Here is a 14,244-nt window from a genome sequence, read left to right as displayed (position 1 = left end):
TGTACCCGCACTGGATACGAGGGGTTTGACGCTCCAGGTTCTGTGTGTTCAACTCTATTTTAAGTTTTAACAGACAGACAGATTCAAGTGACAAGCTCACACATGAAAAATAGGATGTTATGCAAGTACACACACACACACGAACATCCATGCACATGTAGGAGAATTACACACAATATGCTCAGTTTCCAATTCATTTACTGGTAAAACGTGTTGTAATATGGTAGGCACATTAAACATCTGTTACACGTGAATATCCCCCCCCCCCCCCAAAAAAAAAGACATGAAATGTTCATTTTCACATGATTTTCTGATTAAGGAAAGTCTGTGATACTAATAAATTGTGCTAAAACTGCAAAATACATCATCAATCAAGTCTTGATATAGTTGGAAAAGAAAGGATTGTTAATGTAAAGGCAAACTTAGTTTGTATTTTGCCTCTGTTAAAGTGAGGACAGAAGGCCAAACGCAACGGCAGTACGAATACTGCAGATTTCACCGATGATGAAATCAGGCACAGATTCAGACAAATGCCATATAAATAACATGATAGTCAATCATTTTAACTTCGTGATAAACCTTCATTGGCTCTCAAGAAGAGACTTCAGGCATGAAAAATAAACATAGCAACAAACCATTACTCTGATCTCTTACAATCCCCCCCCCCCCCACGAAAAAAAAAAAAAAAAAAAAAACATTTTTACAGCTTTCACTGGAAGGTTTAAGACATTATTTAACATGGGCTAAAAGATGTCATGCTATATAGGACACAGAAGGCGGCACATAGATTTGGCGTGTACACCAGCAGCACCATGATTCAAAAGGCCCTTTAAGTAAAATCCATCACACCTCATGCTTAAAATCTGATTGACTTCTCTGTATCTAGGCTAAATCATTCTAATCTTTCTGTATTATATGTCAAAATATACAATTAACATCTGAGAGCAAAGAGAATAAAAGAACAAGGTGAAATTCTAGAGTAAATGGCACTATATGACAGAAAATGGTAAAAGTAAATGCTAAATAAACTCTTTGGCTACAACAAATGAAAAAAAAAAGAAAGAAAAAAAGAAGAAGAATGGCAAAAGGGAAAGAAATAATCCCACACAATTCTGAAGAACTTCTGCGTTCACAGTATTCCTGAGCATTGAACCTGCGGATTAAGATTAAAGGGCATTTCACTTTGTCTCCTCTGAAGCCTTTACAGCATCAGGTCTGAGGTTTCTAAAACCTTCATAATAACAGCTTCCATATTAAGGTATATGCTAATAATCTACATTAATTCCAATTTAAAAATGCAGTTCCTTCTCTTCCATGAAATATGCATTTCTTGTAATTAAAAAATTCTTGGGTGACTCAAAAAAACATGCCAAAAACAGGTCAAAAATCAATAGAATCGTTATGAAATTATATTTTGGGTAAATAAAAATGAATAGTATTTTAGGACTATTTCGATTTTTTTTTTTGCAATGTGACAGTCGTATTTGTTGACAATCTTTTCTCAGTGTGGTAATGAAAAAAAATAAAAATTGTGAACTTAATTTAAACTGTTAAGTATTTATGCATCGTAGTAGTAGGTGTTGGACTACCATTATGCCTACTGAAGAAAATATTATATTACAGTAAAAATGTATTGCATTACAACAATGGGAATCACAAATGAGAATAAAGGGAAACACATGAAAAAAATTCTGATGCATTATGATAATGAGAATGTGTTGGGGATGTGATAAATGTTCATGAAAAATATTTTCTTAATGATTTACTCTTTAGATTGTCTGGTGAAATGTGACCTGAGCAGGTTTTTAAGAGATGCACCCTTCTGCAATTTAGAATTTCTTTAATCAACACCAATGTGCTGTTGTGTTCATAAGGGTTCAGAAGTGAACTCAATGCCCAATCTCAATGCCCGTATAAGTTTTTCTTCCAAAGGAAGAGGGACAACTCAAGTACTAAATGAGACAAGTGGGCTAATGTCCAATGACCTCATTTTTCTATTACAGCAGGCCAACTGGAAAGATGACCAGTTGTGCATTAATCCCTTTCAGCCAGCAGAGGGCGAACTCTGCGCACACGCACACACACACACATGGTCATGAGGCTTCCAGCTGCCTGGTCAAGAAACTGCTAAAAAAAACACAAAAAAACAAAGGGGGAGACAGTGCAGTCACATGACTTCACAGGACACACCCAGGCAGCCCTGCTTCCTATCTTCTCTGCTGTTGAGCTTTTTCATGCGATAATGCCGGATCTCACGGACGAGGGTGTAAAAAGCATCCTCAACTCCCTGGAAAACAGACAAAGGATATTTCATTAACACGTACGCTATGTGTGAAGCAGTAAAAGCAATCGAACGTAAGCAAACTGTGCGAACACATAAAAAGTTTTTAATCTGAAAAGCAAGAACTGATAATCAGTCTTTGCCCACCTGTCTGGTCTTGGCTGAAGTTTCTACAAACTCTATGCCGTAGCTTCTGGCAAGTTCCTGAGCTTGCTTGGTGTCCACCGTTCTGGCCAAATCACATTTGTTCCCGACGAGGACCATGGGAACATCATCTGAATCCTTCACGCGCTTGATCTGCTCTCTAAAATGTATCAAATGTTCCATTATAGACATTGTACACCACATATTACAAATGCTCCTTCATATAATATTATATTGACATGTCTTAGACTTAAAAGCTTCGCAAGTGGTTCATCTAATCAGATTAATGCTACTTAAAATCCAGAGGATTCATCATAAAATATAACTGAAGCCGTATTCATCGGACCTGTACAAATGTACGTCGGCAAAGGATTTGCTGTTGTTTATGGCGAAGACGCAGAGGAAACCCTCTCCTGTCCTCATGTACTGGTCCCTCATTGCGCTGTACTCTTCCTGACCTGCAGTGTCCAGGATGTCCAGCAGACACGTCTCACCGTCAATCACCACCTGCTTCCTGTAAGAGTCCTGCAGGGACCGACACGATCAGCACTGTATATATGCATTGAGCCTGATAGTCTCACGATTACATGAATCAACCTAATGGATGTATATATCCTATTCTAATAAAGCATTCAGCGCAGGTTATGAGGACAAATGAAAATGTCAAACGGTGATGGCCATGCGTTAAATGTCAGGTACACCACTGTTCTAAGGTTTGGGGTCAGGAAGATGATTTTTTTTGAAAGATATTAATACTTTTATTCAGCAAGGATGCATTAAAATGATCAAATGTACAAAAAAATGTCTCTCTCAAATAAATGCAGTTCTTTTGAACTTTGGACTCATCAAAGAATCCAGAGAAAATGGTTTCCACAGTCAAATAAGAATGAGCATCAAATTAGAATGATTTCTGAAGGATCATGTGACATTGAAAATGCAGCTTGGCATCACAGGAATAAATTACATTTTAAAAAAACATTAAAATAGAAAACAGATATTTCAAATTGTAATAATATTTCACAATATTACTGTATGTTTGATCAAATAAATGCAGCCTTTTGAGCATAAGAGACTTCTTTCAAAAACATTTAAAGAATCTTACTGACCCCAAACTTTAGTGTATGTAAAGTCGTAACTTAAGGAAAGATGAGGTCAGATGGTCATTTTATTGAGTACCTCAATAGTGGGGTCATATTCATCCACAAAGTGATTCTGAATAAGCTGGATGGTTAATGCGCTCTTCCCAACACCACCTGCTCCCACAACAACCAACTTATACTCGGTCATCTTACAGTCCTCAGAGACCACCTGTGATCAAGACAGAGAGCATATATTAATAACACAATATTCACAAAAAGTTTGACATACAAATCAATACTTAATAACATTTGTGACCCTGGACCACAAAAATCACATGGGTCAATTTTAAATAAGCTGAATAAATAAGCTTTCAATTGATGTGTGGTTTGTTAGGATTTGTCCATTAATGTTCACAATTGTGCTGCATTCACTAAATACTAATATATAAAGTTTATACAGTATATATATAAACTAAATGTTTTATACATGTACGGTAGGAAATTAACAAAATATCTTCATGGAACATGATCTTTATTTAATATCCTAATGATTTTTGGCATAAAAGGAAAATGGATCATTTTGACCCATACAATGTATTGTTGGCTATTGCCACAAATATACCCGTGCGACTTGTGACCTTGTTTTGTGATCCAGGGTCACATTTGTGTAACTATATCATTAAAAACATTTTAAATGTATATGTATTGGTTAATTCCTTTTTTTGAGAGAGAGAAAAGAGAAAATCAGAAATAAGTTACACTACCGTTCAAAGGTTTGGTGTTTGTAAGATTTACAATATTTTTAAAGTCTCTTATGCTCACAAAGTCTGCATTTATTTGATTAAAATGACAGTTTAATACAATACAATTGAAAATAACTGTTCTCTATTTTAATATATTTTAAAATGTAATTGATTTCTGTGATGCAAAGCTAAATTTTCAGCATCCTTACTCCAGTCTTCAGTGTCACATGATCCGTCAGAAATCTCTTTTGTAACACTAATAATTTCTTTACTGTCACTTTTGATCAATTGCTACATCCTTGTTGAATAAAAAGAATTTATTTAAAAAAATCTTACTGACCCCAAACTATTGAACCGTACTGTATAATCAAATAACTGTGATTGGTCCAGCTGATTCATCCCTAAAATCACTGAGAAAAGTAAAACGCACCACCTGACAGCCGCCCATGCATGTCTTCGACAGTCGTCTGGGTGACTTGCACTGAGTTTACAGACAGCATATTGAACAGTGAATAATATAATTATGTACTTTCTCATATTTTTATGACTTATATTGGAAGCTATTCGGTTTCTCTTAGAAATCACTCCCATCTGCAACCAGTAGCCCTGCAATCTATTTATAGAATGGCTAAATGTCAAAGTCATTCTCAGAGTACAGCCAGGAAAAAAATTAACCTAAGAGAAGAGCAGAGGTCACTGACCCCTGAACTGTTTTTACTAGCTCAACTTAAACCTGAGACACAGACTTCAGGTCAAAGCATCTATTTTACAGTCAAACGAGTGATTCATCTGCGCATGTTCCAAGAAAAAAAAAAAAAAAAAAAAGGTTTGTCTTTGTAATCATTTATCAAAATTAAATAACATGCTCTTCCTCTTCAGCAACTTTCCTTTCCAGTGTAATGCATTCTTTTAAGAACCACCAACATCCATTTGTGTGTGTGTGTGTGTGTGTGTATATATGTATATATATATATATATATATATATATATATATTAAAAAACTTCCCACCCTCAAATTGTTTCTTGTTGAATATAAAAGTAAAATACACATTATAGAAGTAACATGGGCTGTGAGCAGCGGGGCATGTGATTGAAAAAAAAATGTACACAGATAAATAATTTATGCTGCAATATTCCATAAAAAATACGAATTGTGCATTTTGATTTCATGACTGATCAAAATTGATTCGTTTTGAGACTTTAAATGACAGGATACTAATTGAGGGCAAATATCAATCTTTTTTTATTTTTTTCTTAAAGAAATAGTTCACCTTATTATGTCATTTAGTGGAGAATGGCAGTTACCATTCACTTTCATTGCATTGCACTGGCAATTTTCAACTCGAATGTTGTTGTGCTCTATGTAAATATGCACTTTCAACTGGTATGAATGTTTCACACCATCCCTACCTTGCCTGTGGCTTTTATGCTCTCATAACCAGTCCAGAGAGAATGTTCCCCTGGGTGGTTTGAGATATTTGAACAAAAATAGTGATTTAAAACTAACAGTATTGAGATGTTTGTGGTGGCAAATTAGGTAAAACCCTGAAAAGAAAATTAATGTTGCTCAATAGCAAAATACCTGGTAAAGGAAACCTTATAGATCATTTAAATATACATTTGACAAGTTATTAAACAGACAACTTGCCATTAAAGTGCCCTAGACTGTACATGTATTCTTCATGTGCCAAAATGCTGTCTATGTAGACAGTTCACTGGGATTTGAGACACAGCCTTTATGTCGCACAAAGAAGCACCTATACCTAGTGTTTACAGGTACCAATGCACATGAAAATGCATGTAAACACCCGAGGACGGTAATAAATATGAAGCAGAGGGTTTATAAGGCGTGGAGAAGGAAACTCACCGCTTACTCTGCAGTTCTGCGACCTCTGGCTGATCTGATCAACAGGGCTCCGCTAATTACTGCTCTCTCGCCCAAAATAATGCCATGGGGAGCGCTTTAAAAGTCGCTTCACACTCGTCTGTAAGCTACGTAACCCTTACGAACAGGATTAGTTAGGAGGCTATAGATTCAGTTTGTAAAAACAGCAGTTAAAGAAGTCTGTCTAAAGTTTTGAATAAGAGTTGACTAAGCAGCTTCCCCCAGAACTTCACGATTCAGAGCGACTTCCGGCTTCAGAATTCCACAAATCATATCAAAATAAAAGTCCAGCCTCTGCGGCTGCTATAGATATTTACACGCAGAGGCACATTCGATCGCTCCAGACACGCCGGGGCGCCCGCCATCTTGGAACGGTCAAGTTGCCGTCGTCACTCACAGTAAGAATTAATAATGCCACAACATTGTGCAGCTTCTGGCTGTGAAAACGATTACATTTATATTCCTGAAGAAATTGAATAACATTTAACAGACCTGTGAGAATGTGTTGGTTTGTGTTTTATGTATTAACTCAATATTTCAGTTTTTTTTTTACTATGGTACTTATTAATGTTTTTACTTTTACTATGGTAACTTTTTTATGTCGTGTTAGCTGAAGCAGTTGTCTTGGTTTTTCTTACATGCGTCTAACTACAGTTGCAGACGCTCAGTAAACTTGCTCTCCAGTCTCGAATGTTCACGGACAGACTTTGACCGTTCCAATATGGCGGACGCCTTAAGAATAGCGGCATTTGGAGAAATGAGCAATCTATGTATAATACATCTATGGTGACTGCCATGTATTATGTAAACAATAAAATTAACATACTAAAAGTGCAACAGTAGGGTTTCTGTTTGCATATGAAAATGTTGTATTTTGCGCACTTTTATTTAACATATTTTCTACTTAACATGATACTTACATCTTACTTGTTCTTGCATCCGAGATGAAAAGTAATATTAGTGTGAAAGGAAGGTAATACAAGTTAATTAAGCAAAATTATGTGTAGAGAGAAAGCAAATTAAATTATTAAAACTTTAATAGAGTTTGTTCAGAATGCACAAACTTCAGCAAAATTAAATGAAGACTTTAGAGCAGTGGCTGAAAATCAAAGCCATTTTGTCTTTGCAAGTAGTAAGTCTGGTCAATTCTCACCACCAGTCAAGTAAAACATAAATGAAATAGTGTGTAATTGTGAATTGTCCAATCACAATTTTTGTAACAATTTTTCTCTATTACGCACAAAGCCAAACCAAAACAACATTTTAAAATAAACTATGTACAACAGGGGAAAACATTTATAAAGCATTTGCACAATGTATATTTCACATAAATAAAAACTATCTAAAATACACACAATTTGCTTAATTCGTATAAAACATGAATTTAAATAAGACTGTATTTTATACACATTGCATGTACAAATCTATACCAAATGAAATCATTAAAGTTAATTATACAACTAATAGTATGGTTGGAAAAACTGCATGAAAACAATCTCTGTCTTATTGTGCCACACTCCAAAACGTGTCTGCAGTCAAACGTGATGCAAAACAGAAAATTCCATTATTTCTTGCGAAAGGTGCTTCTTTCCCAGTCAAATTACTCTAGGAATTTTGGCAGTACACTGCATCCATACCAAGTGACAGTGACTTCTATTGGTTCCCTGCAGGGGGAAAAACATCAACAAATACATGACAAATACTGAGTACAGCTGTTACAGTAGCTGCGCTTCACAACGAGAAATCTCTTTCCTCCTGGAAACCAATGATCTAAGTCCCTTATTCTTAATCGCAGTCAGTGCTGTGTTCGTTATTGATGACCTGGACAGAAGCAGCGTGGTAAACCGTCAAGCTCCAGGGGAGGGGCTGGTAAATAAGACAGGAAACAGATGATTCGATTTGGGAGGCCCAGTTGAGTCAACACCCCCAGCGCCCTTTTCCCGAGGGTATTTCTGAGAGCAATTCTGCATAACTTCTGAAGACTGAGGGGTGTGGCTGAAAGACAGCAAACCAAGTTGTCATTGGGACAATGAAATCAATTTTCTGCTTTAGCAAAAATTCTTACAATTTACTATGACTTTAAAGTTTAGTTTCAATAAATGGTCTGGTTGGACTTGAAAGTTTTGATAGTTAAACCGAGTTGTGAATGTTAGACCAAGTTTCATAGTACAATGAAACCTCAAAAGAGGTTGTCTCATAATATGACCCCTTTAAGAACAACATCTTCCATCACCATAACAGTTCAAAAACACATAAACTGAGTACTTATACTCACATTCATAAAGCTCCAGGCAGAGGGCAGATGCTGAGCCGGCTCTGGTGTACTGAATGGGCTTTTTGCCGAGGTTGTCTCTGGCTAAAACATTTCCCCCAAATTCTACCAAAAGCTCAATTAGTTCCAGATTTTTCACTTTAGCAGCATGATGTAGTGCGGTCTCATGAAGTTTAGCGGCATTTACATTTGCACCTAAAAACATGAAAGGAATACATAGACATCATAGGAAGAACGTGCACAAAAGTGTATTTTCTATTATGTGCTACAACAAAAGATTTGATTCATGTTGCGTTTAAGTTAGTGCGCATCGCAGTAAATCACTTTACAATAAGGTTTCATTTGTTTTAACTATATTGAACTAACAATGAACAATACTTCATTTGCATTTATTCATCTTAGTTCATTTCAATATTTACCAATACATTTTTAGAATCAAATGTTGTATCTGTTAACATTAGTTAATGCGCTGTGAACTAACATGAATGAAGTGACGAGCAATTGTATTTTATATAACAGATTAATAATGCTGTAAGAAAAATATTTCTCATTGTTAGTTATTAACCAATGTTAAAGTCACCATGAAATCAAATTTGAATATTTCAAATATTTCTTTTTTGGAATATTTCAGTATTTATTATAAATGATTTGTAATCTTTAATCAAAATAACTTCACCTCAGCGACATCTCTTTTCGGATGATGTGTTTACTGGCTTGAGGGCGGGGCAACCTGTCACTCACATGAGGTCGACCAATAGCAAACCATCCAATCAATTCCCATTGGACAAAATCAAGTCTCCCTAAATTTTTGTCTTGTTCAAGAAGCCATTTTTTTAACTCAGATATGTCACAATATGGAAGAAAAGACTATCACAACTTCTGTTTCATGCCGACTTTAACAGGTGAGACCTGTTCCAAATAAAAAATAAACACAAACAACTGGAAATGCAGAAACTCACCTGCGTTCAGCAGAACCTTGACGCAGTCGAGATGCTGCCTTGCACACGCCACATGCAGAGGGGTGCCAAAGTGACAGTCATGGGCTTCCATGAACGCACCTTCATCAATCATGAGCTGAACACATTTAGAGTTACCTGGCAGACAAAAAAAAAAGTCATTTTAAATCATTCTGAAAGATGTCTAATCATTCTAATATTCATTGTTTTTCTCTCACCAAATATCACATTTTAGACCACTTTCACAATACACATTGTTTATAATATCTTCATTAAGTAATAATAATTAAGTTACAGCTGTGTTCAACTGCTCGTTAATGCAAATATCTAATCAGCCAATCACATGACAGCAACTCAATGCATTTAGGAATGTAGACCTAGGATGCATCTGAAATCGCATACTTCCCTACTATATAGTAGGTGAAAAACATTATGTGAAAAGAAAAATGTCCCAATTCACAGCACTCATAAAAGAGAAGGCAAAAAGTACCTGGATAACCTACTTCTTCCAGCGAGATTCTGAAGTGTGCATACAGTGGACACTTTACTATCCCATGAGACAACGGGAGAAGATTTATGAATGGCAGTGAAGCGACGTAACTGACTCTGGTAGTATGCAATTTCGGATGCAGCCTGTCAAGACGAACTGCTGAAGTTCAAACTGAGCATCAGAACGGGGAAGAAAGGTGCCAGATGGGCTGGTTTGTGTATTTCTGAAACTGCTGATCTACTGGGATTTTCACCATCAATGGTACGAACAAGAGAAAATATCTAGTAAGGGGCAGTTCTGTGGGTGAAAATGCCTTGTTGATGCCAGAGGTCAGAGGAGAATGGCTAAACTGGTTCGAGCTGATAGAAAGGCAACAGTGTCACATCACACTTGTTACAACCGAGGTCTGCAGAAGAGCATCTCTGAACGCAACAACACATCAAACCTTGAAGTAGATGAGCTACAGCAGCAGAAGACACACCGGTGACACTCATTTTCTAAAGCTACTTCCAGCAGGAAAACACACCATGTCACAAAGCTAAGCTCATCTGAAACTGGTTTCTTGATCATGACAGTGAGTTCACTAAACTCAAATGGCCTCCACAGTCACCAGATCTCAATCCAATAGAGCAGCTTTGGGATGTGGAGGAACGGGAGATTCGCATCATGGATGTGCAGCCGACAAATCTGCAGCAACTGTGTGATGCAATCATGACAATATGGACCAAAATCTCAGAGGAATGTTTCCAGCACCTTGCTGAATCTATGCCATGAAGAATTAAGGCAGCTCTAAAAGCAAAAGTGGGTCCAACCCGATAAAGTGGCCATTGACTGTATGTCCAACTTTATATAAAGAGCTGTATTTGCTAGTATATATAGTATTGCTTCATGTGAGTATGCTGTATATATGCAGGCATTGTATATATGCTGTATATTGACAGCCTTAAAGGGGTGGTTCAGGATTTTGGACATCGGACCTCATTTCCAAGTTAACCTGGGTGTTATTTATCAGTGGAGACAGCAGCGGCGGAGTGATATTAAGTTACCTAGGCAACCAAGAGAGCCGGTCCACATGACAATCACGCAAGTGTATTTACCTGCCGCTGACACTCATCACTACAGAAGCAGAGTATATTTCACGAAGAAATCAACAAGACATAGGACTATGGCCACGTTTGAAAGCCATGCCAATGTTTCGGACTTTGGAGACGATGAAGACGAGGAATGTGTGTTATTCAACGAACTGTACATGTATGAGCCGGAATACGCAGACGAAGAACTAATAGAGATCACCATGTTGCCAATTCCTTAGAAAATTCCTTAGTTTACAATCGAATGTTTCAATATCGTTGTTCAACGATATCATTGTTATCAATATCGTTGTTCAAGGTTACTACTAGCTAGCTAGACGTCCCGACTGTAGTGCGCTTCTGTTCTGTGTTTACTTTTCGGCGCAGTACTACTAACCGGAGCAAAGTAAAATTCCGCCGCTGCTAAGAAACTAGTTCCTGTAAATGTAATGCGATCATTGAGATGCAAGAGTAGTTTGATTTCTAACATTATTCTCTCAACAGACATTTACATCGATAGTCTGGCGTTATAATTTATTTGCTTTTGGTGTACTGTGGAGTGGGTAAAACTGTTTTTAATGGCAGGCTAGCAGATACCGTTGACTCGCGCTAGCCTAGCACCAGCAAACTACGCAACTGGAAGGACTGGATGAAAAATGCTGAAAACTCCACTGATAAATAACACCCAGGCTAACTTGGAAATGAGGTCCGATGTTCAAAATCCTGAACCACCCCTTTAATAAACGACCCTAGGTTAAATCAAGCATCAGGTCACCTTACCGCCCATGCAGGCTTCATGCAGGGGTGAGAAGGTGAAGAGGGGAGGGTTCACTTTGGCTCCATGTTCTAACAGCAACTTCACACACTCCAGACTACCAGCAGCACAGGCGTCACACAACGGAGTGCTGCCGTCAATGTTACGAGCATCAACCTGTGGACAATGACACCAGCAAATAAACAACTGATGTGACAGATTCATGAGACCTACAGTATGGAGGAGCTCCTTACATGAGCTCCAGCATCCAGGAGCAGCTTCACACACTGTGTTTGGCCCTGTATACAGGCCTCATGGAGGGGTGTGATAGAGTCCACGGCCACAATGTTGACAGATGCTCCGTTCTCAATCAGTTTTTGGAGCTGCACAGCTCTGCCCTGAGCCGCGGCCTCATGCACTGCTGAACGATCAGTCCAGAACCCCAGACCATGTGCTGTGGGTAGAATGAGACAGACAGAATTCCAAAACATATCTTTAGATAGGCGTTTATGGTAGATATGAGTGATTTCCAAATGATCCATCAGTAATATTAAAGGGTTAGTTCACCCAAAAGTGAAAACTCTGTCATTAATTACTCACCCTCATGTCGTTTCAAACCCGTCAGACTTTCGTTCATCCTCGGAACACACACAAAGATCTTTTTGATGAAATCTGAGAGCTTTCTGTCCCCCCATTGACAGCTACACAATTGACATTTTGACGCTTCAAAAAGTTCATAAAGAGATCGTAAAACTAATCCATATGAATTGAGTGGCTTAGTCCAAATTTTCTGAAGAGAATCGATCGCTTTATATGACGAAAATATGGAATTTAGACTATTCACATATAGACATTCATCTACTCACACATCAGTTGTGGTAAACGGAAGCTCACACATGTTCACTTGACATGCGTGAACCAATGAGGTTCATTCTCGTGTTACGCAGCACGTTTGAGCTTCAGTAAGAACCAATGAGGTTCATTCTCGTGTTACGCAGCACGTTTGAGCTTCAGTAAGAACCAATGAGGTTCATTCTCGTGTTACGCAGCACGTTTGAACTTCCACAAGAGGTTTGTTCTCGCGCGTCAAGCAGATTCGGTTGAGCTTCTGTTTGTGTTCGCTGATCAATGTTTAAATGTGAATAAAAAGCCTAAATTCAATCGGTTTATTATATAAAGCGGTCAAGTCTCGCGTCAAATTGGTAGTTGCGTAGCTGTCAATGGAGGGACAGAAAGCTCTCAGATTTCATTAAAAACATCTTCATTTGTGTTCCGAAGATGAACGAAAATCTTACAGGTTTGGAACAACATGAGGGTGAGTAATTAATTACAGAGTTTTCATTTTTTGGGTGGACAATCCCTTAAAGTGTAAAATGTAAATAGGTAAAAAGTGCAATTTATACACAATATTAAGTAATACAGTATAGTCATTTTGTATTTAGTTCTATTTAAGACGTGTTGTTGTACTCCATTTGAAGATGTAGAGGTAAACTACAGCATTTTAGGAAAGGACGTTTTGGACATTATCAACCAAAAACCATTTATTTATTCCAGTGAACAGAAAAGGGAGAGATAAAAAGGTCATGCACAGGACAGTGAAACTGACTCATCTTCGTGTTGACTCAGGTCACACTGATCCAGGGCTTTGGTAACCTGCTAATTGTCATTGGTGACTGATTCAAGGCCAAACAGCATGTGATCACACAACAGTTCTGGCAGCAATATTTGGCATCTAGCCTTGGTCTGCACAATTAAAACGTGTCATATAGTTACAGTTAACTCTGTCAGTCAAATGATTACCAGACTGCTGGTTAATTGCAGTGTAACGAGTCTAATATAAGATACAGACATCTTGCAATCTGCATGTAAACTTACCAATTTCCCCAAACAGCGAAGGTCTTGTGCGCGTTATTTCAAATTCCATCATTTATTCCAGATCATAAGAGAATAAAGAATATATGCGTCACACATGAGGGTATCGTCAGCCATAGTTTACAAACACTAGACCTTTTTTCAATCGACTGGCAAATCATGATGTCGGTTCTTCCTTGGAGTGGAGACATAGGACGTAGGGGGCGCAATTTGGCTCAAAAAGACGATTAATCGTTAAACCGCATTGAAATCTCAAGGTTTTTTCGTCTTATTGGATTTGTTTGTACATTAAACTTGTGCTAGAAAAAAAGTTAATTTCAAGGATTGGTATCTGACATTTAAATGCACAGCCGCGCGAACAATCTGTATAAAATGAGAAAATAAAAATAATTATCGAATAAGTACAAACGTCTGTGATTGGTCTATCCTCACCAGCGCTGAGAAAAGTAATAGTTGCCACGTGACAACGCACGTCTACTTCGGCTGAGGTCTAAAGGATAATTTCCATCTGAATAATGTCGTTCATAAAATTTACTAGAAACTGAATTGGGAAAGAGAAAGAAAATTGTTGAAATAGCAGTTCTTTTTTATAAAGACCAAGCTGACTGAAACCCATCGTATCTGACCGCCAAGCTCCGCCCATTTAGAAATCTCTCTCTGGTGTATCATTTGCAGGTCTGAATTTCTGTTAGTGTCAA

The 14,244-nt window shown here is 37.6% G+C and overlaps 2 protein-coding genes across 2 annotated transcripts; both read right to left on the bottom strand.

Moving 5' to 3' along the window:
• Window positions 1–182: 182 nt before the first annotated feature.
• Window positions 183–6,388, bottom strand: nras (NRAS proto-oncogene, GTPase). The gene is made up of 5 exons (XM_084388859.1): window positions 6,115–6,388; window positions 3,602–3,733; window positions 2,772–2,950; window positions 2,429–2,585; window positions 183–2,287 (listed from the first exon to the last, which is right to left on the bottom strand). The coding sequence occupies exons 2-5, from the start codon at window positions 3,710–3,712 to the stop codon at window positions 2,168–2,170; spliced, it is 567 nt and encodes a 188-aa protein (XP_084244985.1). The 5' UTR covers window positions 3,713–3,733; window positions 6,115–6,388; the 3' UTR covers window positions 183–2,167.
• Window positions 6,389–7,151: 763 nt separating this feature from the next.
• asb13b (ankyrin repeat and SOCS box containing 13b) lies at window positions 7,152–14,225 on the bottom strand. The gene is made up of 6 exons (XM_084388579.1): window positions 13,550–14,225; window positions 11,929–12,128; window positions 11,701–11,851; window positions 9,364–9,498; window positions 8,408–8,599; window positions 7,152–8,127 (listed from the first exon to the last, which is right to left on the bottom strand). Exons 1-6 carry the CDS (start codon window positions 13,599–13,601, stop codon window positions 7,943–7,945), a joined length of 915 nt encoding a protein of 304 aa, XP_084244705.1. The 5' UTR covers window positions 13,602–14,225; the 3' UTR covers window positions 7,152–7,942.
• Window positions 14,226–14,244: the final 19 nt, after the last annotated feature.

The sequence above is a fragment of the Rutilus rutilus genome (genome assembly GCF_951802725.1).
Source record: "Rutilus rutilus genome assembly, chromosome: 19".
Taxonomy (NCBI): Eukaryota; Metazoa; Chordata; class Actinopteri; order Cypriniformes; family Leuciscidae; genus Rutilus; species Rutilus rutilus.
The sequence above is the reverse complement of the archived record's forward strand: the minus strand, read 5'-3'. Positions and strand labels throughout refer to the sequence as shown.